Source organism: Oryctolagus cuniculus, chromosome 3 (genome assembly GCF_051225735.1).
Source record: "Oryctolagus cuniculus isolate XC-2025 breed Fujian yellow rabbit chromosome 3, ASM5122573v1, whole genome shotgun sequence".
Classification (NCBI taxonomy): Eukaryota; Metazoa; Chordata; class Mammalia; order Lagomorpha; family Leporidae; genus Oryctolagus; species Oryctolagus cuniculus.
Genome location: NC_142869.1, coordinates 182,587,466 through 182,602,744, shown reverse-complemented (window position 1 = coordinate 182,602,744; position 15,279 = coordinate 182,587,466). Strand labels below are relative to the sequence as shown.

General features: G+C 57.9%; 1 protein-coding gene across 2 annotated transcripts; it reads right to left on the bottom strand.

Moving 5' to 3' along the window:
• Window positions 1-1,080: 1,080 nt before the first annotated feature.
• Window positions 1,081-15,226, bottom strand: MRPS33 (mitochondrial ribosomal protein S33). Of its 2 annotated transcripts, none has more exons than XM_089328678.1 (3): window positions 15,091-15,226; window positions 11,474-11,715; window positions 1,081-2,130 (listed from the first exon to the last, which is right to left on the bottom strand). In XM_089328678.1, the coding sequence occupies exons 2-3, from the start codon at window positions 11,686-11,688 to the stop codon at window positions 2,025-2,027; spliced, it is 321 nt and encodes a 106-aa protein (XP_089184804.1). In that variant the 5' UTR covers window positions 11,689-11,715; window positions 15,091-15,226; the 3' UTR covers window positions 1,081-2,024. The 2 variants fall into 2 exon arrangements, with proteins under 2 accessions (XP_089184804.1, XP_002722909.2); XM_002722863.6 differs by having other exon boundaries at window positions 15,182-15,226.
• Window positions 15,227-15,279: the final 53 nt, after the last annotated feature.

Sequence of the window (15,279 nt, the reverse complement as noted above, 5' to 3'; positions counted from 1 at the left end):
TGGCCTCGGGTCTGCTTCCTATGGCCAACCACGTAGCCTATTTCCAGTTCTCTGTACAGGACAGTTAGCAAATGGTGCTGTATTTGCCCCACTTTCTCACCAGTTTTCTTGTGGCTATTTGGGAGGGGGAGAGACTCCTATCTGCTAGTTCACTCCCCCAATGCCCTGAGCCAGCTCCTCCACACAGCCGACAGGGACCCAATCACTTGTGCTGCCACCACTGCTTCCCAGGGTGGGGTCTGAGCCAGAGCCAGGGAGCAGACACAGGTACTGAGACATGGTGTTTCCATGTATTTTTCTTTTTTTAAGATTAATTTATTTCAAAGGCAGAGTTAGAGAGGCAGAGATCTTCCATCTATTGGATGGCCACAATGGCCAGGCCTGGGTCAGGCTGACGACAGGAGCCAGAAACTCCCATCTGGGCCTCCCACGTGGGTGCAGGGCTCCAAGCACTCATGCCACCTTCTGCTGTTTTCCCAGGCACATTAGCAGGGAGCTGGGTCAGAAGTGGAGCAGCTGGGACTTGAACCTGTGCTAATATGGGATGCTGGCATCACAGGTGATGGCTTAACTTGTTGTGCCACAAAACTGACACTAGTGTCTTAACTAGACCAATTGACACTCATCTGGCTCTAATTTAGCCTTTGAGGCTCAGCCTAAAGGTCTTTTTTAAAGAAGATTTACTTATTTGAAAGAGTTAGAAAGAGGGCAAGGCAGAGATCTTCTATCTTCTGGTTCACTCCCCAACTGGCCACAATGGCCAGGGCTGGGCCAGGCTGAAGCCAGGAGCCACGAGCTTTGTCTGGTCTCCCGTCTCCCACATGGGTGCAGGGGCCCAAGGACTTGGGCATCTTCTGCTTCTTTCCCAGGAGAATTAGCAGGGCGCTGCATCGGAAGTAGAGCAGCTGGGACTTGAACCAGCACTCACATGGGATGCTGGTGCGGCTTAGCCCACTACGCCACAGTGCCACCCCCTAAACATTTCTTCAGTGAGGCTGTCCTTAAGCTCAAATGAGTTTTGGGCTTTGGCTCTCTTTGGATCCATCTAGCCATTAATTCATACTTTCAAAGAAGTCTGGCTTTTTCTTATTTTTTTTTTAAAGATTTATTTATTTGAAAGTCAGAATTACAAAGAGAGAGGAGGAGGAGGAGAGAGAGGAGGGGGGAGAGAGAGGAGGAGGGGGAGGGAGAGGTCTTCCATCTGCTTGCCCATTCCCCAAATGGCTGCAACGGGAGCTGCACCAATCCAAAGCCAGAAGCCAGGAGCTTCCCCCCGTTCCCCCACGCGGGTCCAGGGGCCCAAGGACCTGGGCCATCCTCCACTGCCTTCCCAGGCCATAGCAGAGAGCTGGATCGGCAGTGGAGCAACCAGGATTTGAACCAGCACCCACATGGGATGCTGGCATGGCAGGCGCTGGCCCCTGAGTCTGGCTTTTTCTTTTGTAGCATTTAATACAATTTTAAGTAATAGTAGTAATAATTAAGTAGTAGTCTCTTCCATAGGATTGAAAGTTCTATGAGATAAGGCTTGCTTCTCTTGTTAACCACTGCACTAGTAGGGCCTAATACCTTCTGCACAGTAAACAGGTATTCAATACTCTTTCAGCTGGTTTTTTAATCCACCCATTTCTTATTAGGTATTCTCAGAGGAGCAGGTGGAGAGGCAGAGTTTGTGGGCTTGGAGGTGGAGACAGTGGCTGAATGGCAGAGAGGAAAGAAGTCAGGGTTAAGTCAGTGGGGAGGCAGGAAGAGTGAGGAGGAAACTCTGACACTCAAGGAGGCTTCCCTCTACTCCCGCCCCAAACAAGTCATCAGACAGCAATTTATATATCCATTTCATCAGTTAGGTGAACATGAGATTATAAAGCCAGCACCGAGTAATTCTGCAGAATCAGAGTGCTTCCCTGGGTCAGACGTGGGCATGGTGAGCGTGTTCCTCCAGCTACGCTCCGAGGGGAACGAGGCATCTGCGCAGACACACGCTTTCCTCTCTGTCCTGAGCAGCTCTCTCTCCAAGGCCGGCACTACTTCTTCTTCGTGGCTCTCTTCCCTTCTCCTTTCTTGGGTTTCCCCTTCCCACGCAGCTTCTTCAGACGTACTTGCTCCTCCTTAAAATCTTGGTGCTCATCTCTGAATGGTGAAGCAAAGAAGTAAAAGTAACCAGACTGGAAAAGCACACCAATCTAGTATTTTCTCTTGGGTCACTGTGCCTGTCTGACTTTCACAGGGCACATGCTCAGCTCAAGGAGCACAAAGTGCCGGGGTCCCCAACATCCAGAGGAGCTGTACCAGTCCCGTGAATGCTCCCCACTTTAACCCTGAGCAAAAGCCCCCGTCCTTATCCTGCCCCCGACAACCCCTTGCTATTGGCTTACTGCTCTCCCCTTAGCCTGAGGTACTCCCGGAACAGTCCAGACACACTCCCCACGCAGGCCTTTACTCTGCCTGAGGTACTCCCGGAACAGTCCAGACACACTCCCCACGCAGGCCTTTACTCTGCCTGAGGTATTCACGGAACAGTCCAGACACACCCCCCATGCAGGCCTTTACTCTGCCTGAGGTACTCCCGGAACAGTCCAGACACACCCCCCACGCAGGCCTTTACTCTGCCTGAGGTACTCCCGGAACAGTCCAGACACACTCCCCACGCGGGCCTTTACTCTGCCTGAGGTACTCCCGGAACAGTCCAGACACACTCCCCACGCGGGCCTTTACTCTGCCTGAGGTACTCCCGGAACAGTCCAGACACACCCCCCACGCGGGCCTTTACTCTGCCTGAGGTATTCACGGAACAGTCCAGACACACCCCCCACGCAGGCCTTTACTCTGCCTGAGGTACTCCCGGAACAGTCCAGACACACTCCCCACGCAGGCCTTTACTCTGCCTGAGGTACTCCCGGAACAGTCCAGACACACCCCCCACGCAGGCCTTTACTCTGCCTGAGGTACTCCCGGAAGAGTCCAGACACACCCCCCACGCAGGCCTTTACTCTGCCTGAGGTACTCCCGGAACAGTCCAGACACACCCCCCACGCGGGCCTTTACTCTGCCTGAGGTACTCCCGGAACAGTCCAGACACACCCCCATGCAGGCCTTTACTCTGCCTGAGGTACTCCCGGAACAGTCCAGACACACCCCCCACGCAGGCCTTTACTCTGCCTGAGGTACTCCCGGAACAGTCCAGACACACCCCCCACGCAGGCCTTTACTCTGCCTGAGGTACTCCCGGAACAGTCCAGACACACCCCCATGCAGGCCTTTACTCTGCCTGAGGTACTCCCGGAACAGTCCAGACACACCCCCCACGCAGGCCTTTACTCTGCCTGAGGTACTCCCGGAACAGTCCAGACACACCCCCCACGCAGGCCTTTACTCTGCCTGAGGTACTCCCGGAACAGTCCAGACACACCCCCCACGCAGGCCTTTACTCTGAGGTATTCACGGAACAGTCCAGACACACCCCCCACGCAGGCCTTTACTCTGTCTGAGGTACTCCCGGAACAGTCCAGACACACTCCCCACGCGGGCCTTTACTCTGCCTGAGGTACTCCCGGAACAGTCCAGACACACTCCCCACGCGGGCCTTTACTCTGCCTGAGGTACTCCCGGAACAGTCCAGACACACCCCCCACGCAGGCCTTTACTCTGCCTGAGGTATTCACGGAACAGTCCAGACACACCCCCACGCAGGCCTTTACTCTGCCTGAGGTACTCCCGGAACAGTCCAGACACATCCCCCACGCAGGCCTTTACTCTGCCTGAGGTACTCCCGGAACAGTCCAGACACACCCCCCACGCGGGCCTTTACTCTGCCTGAGGTACTCCCGGAACAGTCCAGACACACTCCCCACGCAGGCCTTTACTCTGAGGTACTCCCGGAACAGTCCAGACACACCCCCCACGCAGGCCTTTACTCTGCCTGAGGTACTCCCAGAACAGTCCAGACACACTCCCCACGTGGGCCTTTACTCTGAGGTACTCCCGGAACAGTCCAGACACACCCCCCACGCAGGCCTTTACTCTGCCTGAGGTATTCACGGAACAGTCCAGACACACCCCCCACGCAGGCCTTTACTCTGCCTGAGGTACTCCCGGAACAGTCCAGACACACTCCCCACGCAGGCCTTTTATCTGCCTGAGGTACTCCCGGAACAGTCCAGACACACTCCCAGGCAGGCCTTTGCTCTGCCTGAGGTACTCCTGGAACATTCCAGACACACCCCCCACGCAGGCCTTTACTCTGCCTGAGGTACTCCCGGAACAGTCCAGACACACTCCCCACGCAGGCCTTTACTCTGCCTGAGGTACTCCCGGAACAGTCCAGACACACTCCCCACGCAGGCCTTTGCTCTGCCTGAGGTACTCCCGGAACAGTCCAGACACACTCCCCACGCAGGCCTTTACTCTGCCTGAGGTACTCCCGGAACAGTCCAGACACACTCCCCACGCAGGCCTTTACTCTGCCTGAGGTATTCACGGAACAGTCCAGACACACCCCCCACGCAGGCCTTTACTCTGCCTGAGGTACTCCCGGAACAGTCCAGACACACTCCCCACGCAGGCCTTTTATCTGCCTGAGGTACTCCCGGAACAGTCCAGACACACTCCCAGGCAGGCCTTTGCTCTGCCTGAGGTACTCCTGGAACATTCCAGACACACCCCCCACGCAGGCCTTTACTCTGTCTGAGGTACTCCCGGAACAGTCCAGACACACCCCCCACGCAGGCCTTTACTCTGCCTGAGGTACTCCAGGAACATCCCAGACATACCCCCCACGCAGGCCTTTACTCTGAGGTACTCCCGGAACAGTCCAGACACACTCCCCACGCAGGCCTTTACTCTGCCTGAGGTACTCCCGGAACAGTCCAGACACACCCCCCACGCGGGCCTTTACTCTGCCTGAGGTACTCCCGGAACAGTCCAGACACACCCCCCACGCAGGCCTTTACTCTGCCTGAGGTACTCCCGGAACAGTCCAGACACACCCCCCACGCAGGCCTTTACTCTGCCTGAGGTACTCCCGGAACAGTCCAGACACACTCCCCACGCAGGCCTTTTATCTGCCTGAGGTACTCCTGGAACAGTCCAGACACACTCCCAGGCAGGCCTTTGCTCTGCCTGAGGTACTCCCGGAACATTCCAGACACACCCCCACGCAGGCCTTTACTCTGTCTGAGGTACTCCCGGAACAGTCCAGACACACCCCCCACGCAGGCCTTTACTCTGCCTGAGGTACTCCAGGAACATCCCAGACACACCCCCCACGCAGGCCTTTACTCTGCCTGAGGTACTCCCGGAACAGTCCAGACACACCCCCCACGCAGGCCTTTACTCTGTCTGAGGTACTCCCGGAACAGTCCAGACACACCCCCCATGCGGGCCTTTACTCTGCCTGAGGTACTCCCGGAACAGTCCAGACACACCCCCCACGCAGGCCTTTACTCTGCCTGAGGTACTCCCGGAACAGTCCAGACACACTCCCCACACGGGCCTTTACTCTGCCTGAGGTACTCCCGGAACAGTCCAGACACACTCCCCACGCAGGCCTTTACTCTGCCTGAGGTACTCCCGGAACAGTCCAGACACACCCCCCACGCAGGCCTTTACTCTGCCTGAGGTACTCCCGGAACAGTCCAGACACACTCCCCACGCAGGCCTTTACTCTGCCTGAGGTACTCCCGGAACAGTCCAGACACATTCCCCACGCAGGCCTTTGCTCTGCCTGAGGTACTCCCGGAACAGTCCAGACACACTCCCCACGCAGGCCTTTTATCTGCCTGAGGTACTCCCGGAACAGTCCAGACACACTCCCCACGCAGGCCTTTACTCTGCCTGAGGTATTCACGGAACAGTCCAGACACACCCCCCACACAGGCCTTTACTCTGCCTGAGGTACTCCCGGAACAGTCCAGACACACTCCCCACGCAGGCCTTTACTCTGCCTGAGGTACTCCCGGAACAGTCCAGACACACCCCCCACGCAGGCCTTTACTCTGCCTGAGGTACTCCCGGAAGAGTCCAGACACACCCCCCACGCAGGCCTTTACTCTGCCTGAGGTACTCCCGGAACAGTCCAGACACACCCCCCACGCGGGCCTTTACTCTGCCTGAGGTACTCCCGGAACAGTCCAGACACACCCCCATGCAGGCCTTTACTCTGCCTGAGGTACTCCCGGAACAGTCCAGACACACCCCCCACGCAGGCCTTTACTCTGCCTGAGGTACTCCCGGAACAGTCCAGACACACCCCCCACGCAGGCCTTTACTCTGCCTGAGGTACTCCCGGAACAGTCCAGACACACCCCCATGCAGGCCTTTACTCTGCCTGAGGTACTCCCGGAACAGTCCAGACACACCCCCCACGCAGGCCTTTACTCTGCCTGAGGTACTCCCGGAACAGTCCAGACACACCCCCCACGCAGGCCTTTACTCTGCCTGAGGTACTCCCGGAACAGTCCAGACACACCCCCCACGCAGGCCTTTACTCTGAGGTATTCACGGAACAGTCCAGACACACCCCCCACGCAGGCCTTTACTCTGTCTGAGGTACTCCCGGAACAGTCCAGACACACTCCCCACGCGGGCCTTTACTCTGCCTGAGGTACTCCCGGAACAGTCCAGACACACTCCCCACGCGGGCCTTTACTCTGCCTGAGGTACTCCCGGAACAGTCCAGACACACCCCCCACGCAGGCCTTTACTCTGCCTGAGGTATTCACGGAACAGTCCAGACACACCCCCACGCAGGCCTTTACTCTGCCTGAGGTACTCCCGGAACAGTCCAGACACATCCCCCACGCAGGCCTTTACTCTGCCTGAGGTACTCCCGGAACAGTCCAGACACACCCCCCACGCGGGCCTTTACTCTGCCTGAGGTACTCCCGGAACAGTCCAGACACACTCCCCACGCAGGCCTTTACTCTGAGGTACTCCCGGAACAGTCCAGACACACCCCCCACGCAGGCCTTTACTCTGCCTGAGGTACTCCCAGAACAGTCCAGACACACTCCCCACGTGGGCCTTTACTCTGAGGTACTCCCGGAACAGTCCAGACACACCCCCCACGCAGGCCTTTACTCTGCCTGAGGTATTCACGGAACAGTCCAGACACACCCCCCACGCAGGCCTTTACTCTGCCTGAGGTACTCCCGGAACAGTCCAGACACACTCCCCACGCAGGCCTTTTATCTGCCTGAGGTACTCCCGGAACAGTCCAGACACACTCCCAGGCAGGCCTTTGCTCTGCCTGAGGTACTCCTGGAACATTCCAGACACACCCCCCACGCAGGCCTTTACTCTGCCTGAGGTACTCCCGGAACAGTCCAGACACACTCCCCACGCAGGCCTTTACTCTGCCTGAGGTACTCCCGGAACAGTCCAGACACACTCCCCACGCAGGCCTTTGCTCTGCCTGAGGTACTCCCGGAACAGTCCAGACACACTCCCCACGCAGGCCTTTACTCTGCCTGAGGTACTCCCGGAACAGTCCAGACACACTCCCCACGCAGGCCTTTACTCTGCCTGAGGTACTCCCGGAACAGTCCAGACACACTCCCCACGCAGGCCTTTACTCTGCCTGAGGTATTCACGGAACAGTCCAGACACACCCCCCACGCAGGCCTTTACTCTGCCTGAGGTACTCCCGGAACAGTCCAGACACACTCCCCACGCAGGCCTTTTATCTGCCTGAGGTACTCCCGGAACAGTCCAGACACACTCCCAGGCAGGCCTTTGCTCTGCCTGAGGTACTCCTGGAACATTCCAGACACACCCCCCACGCAGGCCTTTACTCTGTCTGAGGTACTCCCGGAACAGTCCAGACACACCCCCCACGCAGGCCTTTACTCTGCCTGAGGTACTCCAGGAACATCCCAGACATACCCCCCACGCAGGCCTTTACTCTGAGGTACTCCCGGAACAGTCCAGACACACTCCCCACGCAGGCCTTTACTCTGCCTGAGGTACTCCCGGAACAGTCCAGACACACCCCCCACGCGGGCCTTTACTCTGCCTGAGGTACTCCCGGAACAGTCCAGACACACCCCCCACGCAGGCCTTTACTCTGCCTGAGGTACTCCCGGAACAGTCCAGACACACCCCCCACGCAGGCCTTTACTCTGCCTGAGGTACTCCCGGAACAGTCCAGACACACTCCCCACGCAGGCCTTTTATCTGCCTGAGGTACTCCTGGAACAGTCCAGACACACTCCCAGGCAGGCCTTTGCTCTGCCTGAGGTACTCCCGGAACATTCCAGACACACCCCCACGCAGGCCTTTACTCTGTCTGAGGTACTCCCGGAACAGTCCAGACACACCCCCCACGCAGGCCTTTACTCTGCCTGAGGTACTCCAGGAACATCCCAGACACACCCCCCACGCAGGCCTTTACTCTGCCTGAGGTACTCCCGGAACAGTCCAGACACACCCCCCACGCAGGCCTTTACTCTGTCTGAGGTACTCCCGGAACAGTCCAGACACACCCCCCATGCGGGCCTTTACTCTGCCTGAGGTACTCCCGGAACAGTCCAGACACACCCCCCACGCAGGCCTTTACTCTGCCTGAGGTACTCCCGGAACAGTCCAGACACACTCCCCACACGGGCCTTTACTCTGCCTGAGGTACTCCCGGAACAGTCCAGACACACTCCCCACGCAGGCCTTTACTCTGAGGTACTCCCGGAACAGTCCAGACACACCCCCCACGCAGGCCTTTACTCTGCCTGAGGTACTCCCGGAACAGTCCAGACACACTCCCCACGCAGGCCTTTACTCTGCCTGAGGTACTCCCGGAACAGTCCAGACACATTCCCCACGCAGGCCTTTGCTCTGCCTGAGGTACTCCCGGAACAGTCCAGACACACTCCCCACGCAGGCCTTTTATCTGCCTGAGGTACTCCCGGAACAGTCCAGACACACTCCCCACGCAGGCCTTTACTCTGCCTGAGGTATTCACGGAACAGTCCAGACACACCCCCCACACAGGCCTTTACTCTGCCTGAGGTACTCCCGGAACAGTCCAGACACACTCCCCACGCAGGCCTTTACTCTGCCTGAGGTACTCCAGGAACATCCCAGACACACCCCCCACGCAGGCCTTTACTCTGAGGTACTCCCGGAACAGTCCAGACACACTCCCCACGCAGGCCTTTGCTCTGCCTGAGGTACTCCCGGAACAGTCCAGACACACTCCCAGGCAGGCCTTTACTCTGCCCTTGGCTCTGCCTTGCAAGCTGTTCCCCAGGCATCTGGTGGCTCACTCGCACCTTCGTGTGGGGCCGATCCCGGAACTGGCCTCTCCCACCCACTGCGGCACTGTCAGGACTCTGGGTCCTGCTCAGCCAGCTCTAAGTCTGCCTGGACAGAGATGCTCCACGTTGCAGGGGGCTCTGTCTCTGTGGATGAGCAGGCCAAGCACCTGGTTAGCGAGCGCATGGATTACTCTGAGAACCTGTGCTTCCCTCCCCTTGCAGATCTGAATACTTTCTTTGCTGAAGGGACTGTCTAGTATAATACTGCCTGGTGCCACAGGAGGCCAGCATTCAAGTTGCCATTTACCATAACCAGTGATTAAATACATGAAAACATTTGGCTTTTCCAGGGATAATTAAATGCTAAGTATTTTCCCCCGTCCCCAAAGATAGCCACACCTTTATTTTTCAAGCAAATGGAGAACAGCAGCAGAGAAATTAAAATAGAATATGACTTTATCATGGGTTACAATCTTCTACTTGGGAGGTCTGCATTTCACTATTTTTTTTTTTTTTTTTTTTTGACAGGCAGAGTGGACAGTGAGAGAGAGAGACAGAGAGAAAGGTCTTCCTTTGCCGTTGGTTCACCCTCCAATGGCCGCCGCGGCCGGCGCGCTGCGGCCGGCGCACCGCGCTGATCCGATGGCAGGAGCCAGGAGCCAGGTGCTTTTCCTGGTCTCCCATGGGGTGCAGGGCCCAAGCACCTGGGCCATCCTCCACTGCACTCCCTGGCCACAGCAGAGGGCTGGCCTGGAAGAGGGGCACCGGGACAGAATCCGGCGCCCCGACCGGGACTCGAACCCGGTGTGCCGGCGCCGCTAGGCGGAGGATTAGCCTAGTGAGCTGCGGCGCCGGCTGCATTTCACTATTTTATTTTGGGTCATAATAAAATTTTTATTTTCTGAGCCCAGACTAATAGCAAGGGAGATAGTCCCAAAGCAATTCCGGATACTCAAAAGACCATGGGGTATAATTTCTAGTATGTTTACTACGGAAATCTATTTTGTTCATTGCTGTTCCCTGAGTGCCCACATGCAAGGAACTGAAGCCATACCTGTTGGATAGATCCATGTAGCAACTGTTAGCTATCTGATAACCTTTAGTATCATGTGTTGTCAGTTTATCATATTAAAATGAATGGTCCCAATTAACTTTTGAATTGTTACTAAAGACAAGTCCAATTAAAACATGTTACATTTTTAAAAGGATGGTAGGTATTTTAATGTTAGATAATTTTGTACTGTTTGAATTCTTTTGTAATGAACATGTATTAGTTTGGTAATTAAATTTTTTAAAGGTTGGTCAAATAGGTATTTGATCTTTTTTCTAGAAGTGTAAGTACCCACTTCCTATACATACACAGGTACAGTGTTAAGAGCCTGTGTGATTCACATATTATCCTTAAAGGCAAACTAAAACTTATTTAGACCAAATTAACATCAAACAGGGTACAAAAATGCCAGAAGAGTGGGAGGAAGTAACAGTGCCAACAGAAGGGGAAAGGTTCCCACACTTCAGCCAAGGAGCAGATCAGGTGTGGGGCAGGGATCCGCTCGTCTGAGAGACCGCTGCCCCCGCCACCCGGGCTCCGCGGTCTTTCCTCTGCAGCCTAATGAATAACTAAATGTCTCTCTACAGGTCAGCATCTATTCACATTTTAGACATAAACTATGTTTTCCGAAAGGTTTCTTTTTGCTTTTGATTTGCCCAATATGGATATATTGAAAGAAGCCTTTCTCACCACAAATTGAATTTTTATTTATGCTTCTATTTATTTGAAAGGTGGAGAGAGGTAAGACAGAGAGAAGCCTCTCATCGCTGGTCCTTACTCCAAATGCCTTCAACAGCCAGGGCTGGGCCAGGCTGAAGCCAGGAGACGAGAACTCAACCCAGGTCTCCCACCTGGGTGGCAGGGACCTGAGTACCTGAGCCATCGCCTGCTGCCCCCAGGGTGCACGTTAGCAGCCAGGTGGAATTGGCAGCAGAGGGGAGACTGCAATCCAACTACTCAGATACAGGATCAGGTGTTCCAAGTGGTGTCTTAACCCTCATGCCAAATACCGACTCCCCACGCTGGACCTTTTGAACCGCCCGGACTCTATTACAATAATCACAGAACTGCAGTAACAGAAGACTAATGTTTTCCTTTGTCCAGCTACTAAAAAAGAAATCTCAGAAGTCCCTCTTGGTGGTTTTTGTTTGTTTGTTTTTTTTTTTGTGATCACCTGTAGAGGCCATGAAAACGGAGGATCCCCATGAGCGCAAAGTACGTGTTGTGATTGGGATACCAGTCGTAAGTCTCCTTCCTCTTGGCCAGCGGCTGCTCACTGAACAGTTTCACCACTTTCATAGACTTGGAGTCAGTGGGCCTGGCAACTTCTCCAAACAGCCGGGCACTCAGCCGAGTCATGCGCAAGGCATATTCTGAAAGCAAAGACATTTCTCGGGCAGCAAGGAGCAAGAGTATCTACAGGAAAGGAGAGGAAAGACACACAGGTTAGTATAAAGCACTACAAGATTATGTAATGAACAGTTCAGAAAACGAAGACACAGCGAGCCACGCACGAGTCAGTGCACACTGTGGGCAGCGCATGCCTCAGAGCCGAGAGACCACAGTGCACACGGCCATTTCCTTCGCATGCGGTACTTTTGCGACCCGTACAGTTTGTGTTCACAATGATTATTTCTCTGCCGTCCTGCCCTTTCCACAGTGAACTGTTGTGACGCAATATCCATTTAGCTCCTGCAGGCCGGACGGAGGGCGCAGGGAGACCAGTTACCCTGCCACAGAAAACACCCGCCTCGGCAGTCTCTGGGATACACGTGCCGCCCACCAGCCCTCTAGGGGAATCGTGCAAGAGAGGTAAGCACACGGCGGTCTTTATTCCCAGTCCTCGGAACACTGTTCTCAAGGGCTCCAGATGGTTCCGTGAACTGCTAATGAGTTATGAGCTCATCTGGCCTCTAGGTTACTGGACTGAATTCTGCCTAGAGACTTAGTCTTTGGGGAAAAACAGCAGTTCTGTGGAAATAAACTCAACAGCTCAAAGACTCATTTTATTCCTGGACAGAAGGTACTTAAGAATTGCGATGTCACTCATCTTTCATCTTAAATATTCTGCTTTAACGCACACTGCCTAGGTTCTCATTAGCTGAAAAGAGTAACTTTTTCTTTGGGGGGCACAGAATGTTCAGATAGGTTTAAGAATAGTATCTGTTATGTGTAAAAATTACAGCTCATAGATATCAAAAGCCATACTGGGATACACACAAATCAAGAATACTGCCGCTGGGCTAACTATCCCACCCCATTCCAGACCAAATGTAAGGCTTACTATTGGCAGGACATGCCAACTGATGTGAAATTTTGGTAGTGACATGAGAATCTGCTGGCTAAGAAAGAAGCTGATGTCCAAATAAACTCACCTAATGGAGGAATCTCAACAAACCCAAAAGAAGAACACAAAAGAGAAGCGCCTGCACGGGAATGGTGCCCAGTAGATTCCAGATTAGCCCTTCCAAGCAAACAGACCGAGCCATGTTTAATGCCCACCTCGGGTTCCTCAGGAGAGCAGGCAGGGGCTGGCCCCTCAGACCACCTACCACTCTGCCAATCAACCAGGCGGCCTCAGGCCAACAGCGCCACCTGAAGGCTGGCAGTGGGAGAGGTCTGGGCGCCGGGCTGTGCCCCTCCATGCCACCACCTGTCCCGGGGTCCCTGTGGGCCCTGTCCTGCTTTCCCTTTCTCGTTCGCTTCTCTGCCAGCCCCGGACCCTGACCAGACAGAGGGGCCTGGACACGGCGAGGTGGGCCCGGAGATTGACAGCTGACAGAGGGGGCTGGACACGGCGAGGTGGGCCTGGACCCTGAGAGCTGACAGAGGGGCTGGACACGGCGAGGTGGGCCCGGAGATTGACAGCTGACAGAGGGGGCTGGACACGGCGAGGTGGGCCTGGACCCTGAGAGCTGACAGAGGGGCTGGACACGGCGAGGTGGGCCTGGACCCTGCACCTGACAGCGGGGCTGGACACGGCGAGGTGGGCCTGGACCCTGCACCTGACAGCGGGGCTGGACACGGCGAGGTGGGCCCGGACCCTGCACCTGACAGCGGGGCTGGACACGGCGAGGTGGGCCTGGACCCTGCACCTGACAGCGGGGCTGGACACGGCGAGGTGGGCCCGGACCCTGCACCTGACAGCGGGGCTGGACACGGCGAGGTGGGCCTGGACCCTGCACCTGACAGCGGGGCCTGGACACGGCGAGGTGGGCCTGGACCCTGAGAGCTGACAGCGGGTCTGGACACGGCGAGGTGGGCACGGACCCTGCACCTGACAGCGGGGCTGGACACGGCGAGGTGGGCCTGGACCCTGCACCTGACAGCGGGGCTGGACACGGCGAGGTGGGCCCAGACCCTGCACCTGACAGCGGGGCTGGACACGGCGAGGTGGGCCTGGACCCTGCACCTGACAGCGGGGCTGGACACGGCGGGGTGGGCCCGGACCCTGCACGTGACAGCGGGGCTGGACACGGCGAGGTGGGCCTGGACCCTGTACCTGACAGCGGGGCTGGACACGGCGAGGTGGGCCTGGACCCTGAGAGCTGACAGCGGGTCTGGACACGGCGAGGTGGGCACGGACCCTGCACCTGACAGCGGGGCTGGACACGGCGAGGTGGGCCTGGACCCTGCACCTGACAGCGGGGCTGGACACGGCGAGGTGGGCCCGGACCCTGTACCTGACAGCGGGGCTGGACACGGCGAAGTGGGCCCGGACCCTGCACCTGACAGCGGGGCTGGACACGGCGAAGTGGGCCCGGACCCTGCACGTGACAGCGGGGCTGGACACGGCGAGGTGGGCCCGGACCCTGCACCTGACAGCGGGGGCTGGACACGGCGAAGTGGGCCCGGACCCTGCACCTGACAGCGAGGCCTGGACATGGCGAAGTGGGCCCGGACCCTGCACCTGACAGCGGGGCTGGACACGGCGAGGTGGGCCCGGACCCTGAGAGCTGACAGCGGGGCTGGACACGGCGAGGTGGGCCTGGACCCTGACCAGACAGCGGGGCTGGACACGGCGAGGTGGGCCCGGACCCTGTACCTGACAGCGGGGCTGGACACGGCGAGGTGGGCCCGGACCCTGTACCTGACAGCGGGGCTGGACACGGCGAGGTGGGCCCGGACCCTGCACCTGACAGCGGGGCTGGACACGGCAAGGTGGGCCTGGACCCTGCACCTGACAGCGGGGCCTGGACACGGCGAGGTGGGCCTGGACCCTGCACCTGACAGCGGGGCTGGACACGGCGAGGTGGGCACGGACCCTGCACCTGACAGCGGGGCTGGACACAGCGAGGTGGGCCCGGACACGCCCGTGACTTCCTGCGCGCGCTCGGCGTGTGCGGCGCCGGTGGAGGCGCAGGTGGCTCTCCGCGCACGGCTGGAGGCCGGTCAGCGCGCACCGGGCCCGGCGCTGCGTGAGGCCAACTTGGGGCAGTGGCGGAGAGAGAAGCCCCACGAGCCCTGCCGGCCTGAGCGGAGGCCGACACGCAGGGCTCGGGCCGCGGGCGGGCGGGAAGCCCCGAATGGCGCCTTCAACGCCGAGAACAAGTTACAGTTCGCGGGGAACCTGCCGCTCCCACGGCGCCGGGCCGGCTCGGTCCGCCCGGGACCGGGCGAAGGCTGCCGCCCACGAGCGTGCGCCTGGCCCGAGACCCACACGGCCGCTCCGGGGCAGCAGCCCCGCCGCCCCCGGCCGGGCCCGGTCCGCCCGCGCCCCCCACACGCGGCGTCGGCAGCCGCGGGGCTGCTCGGCTCCCCGCCGGACGGGCGAAACCCCGAGCTGGTCACCAGTGACTGCGAGGTCGGCGGCCCCGGCGGGACCTCTGCAGCCTCCGCCCCCGTCCCGCTGCCGAGCGCCCGAAGCCAAGGACAGCCTTACCTGCACCCGACCTTCCTCACCCCCGCGCCGCGGCCCCGAGGGCCCGCCCCCGGAAGGCCCGCCCCCGGAAGGCCCGCCCCGACCGGCTCCGCGCTCCG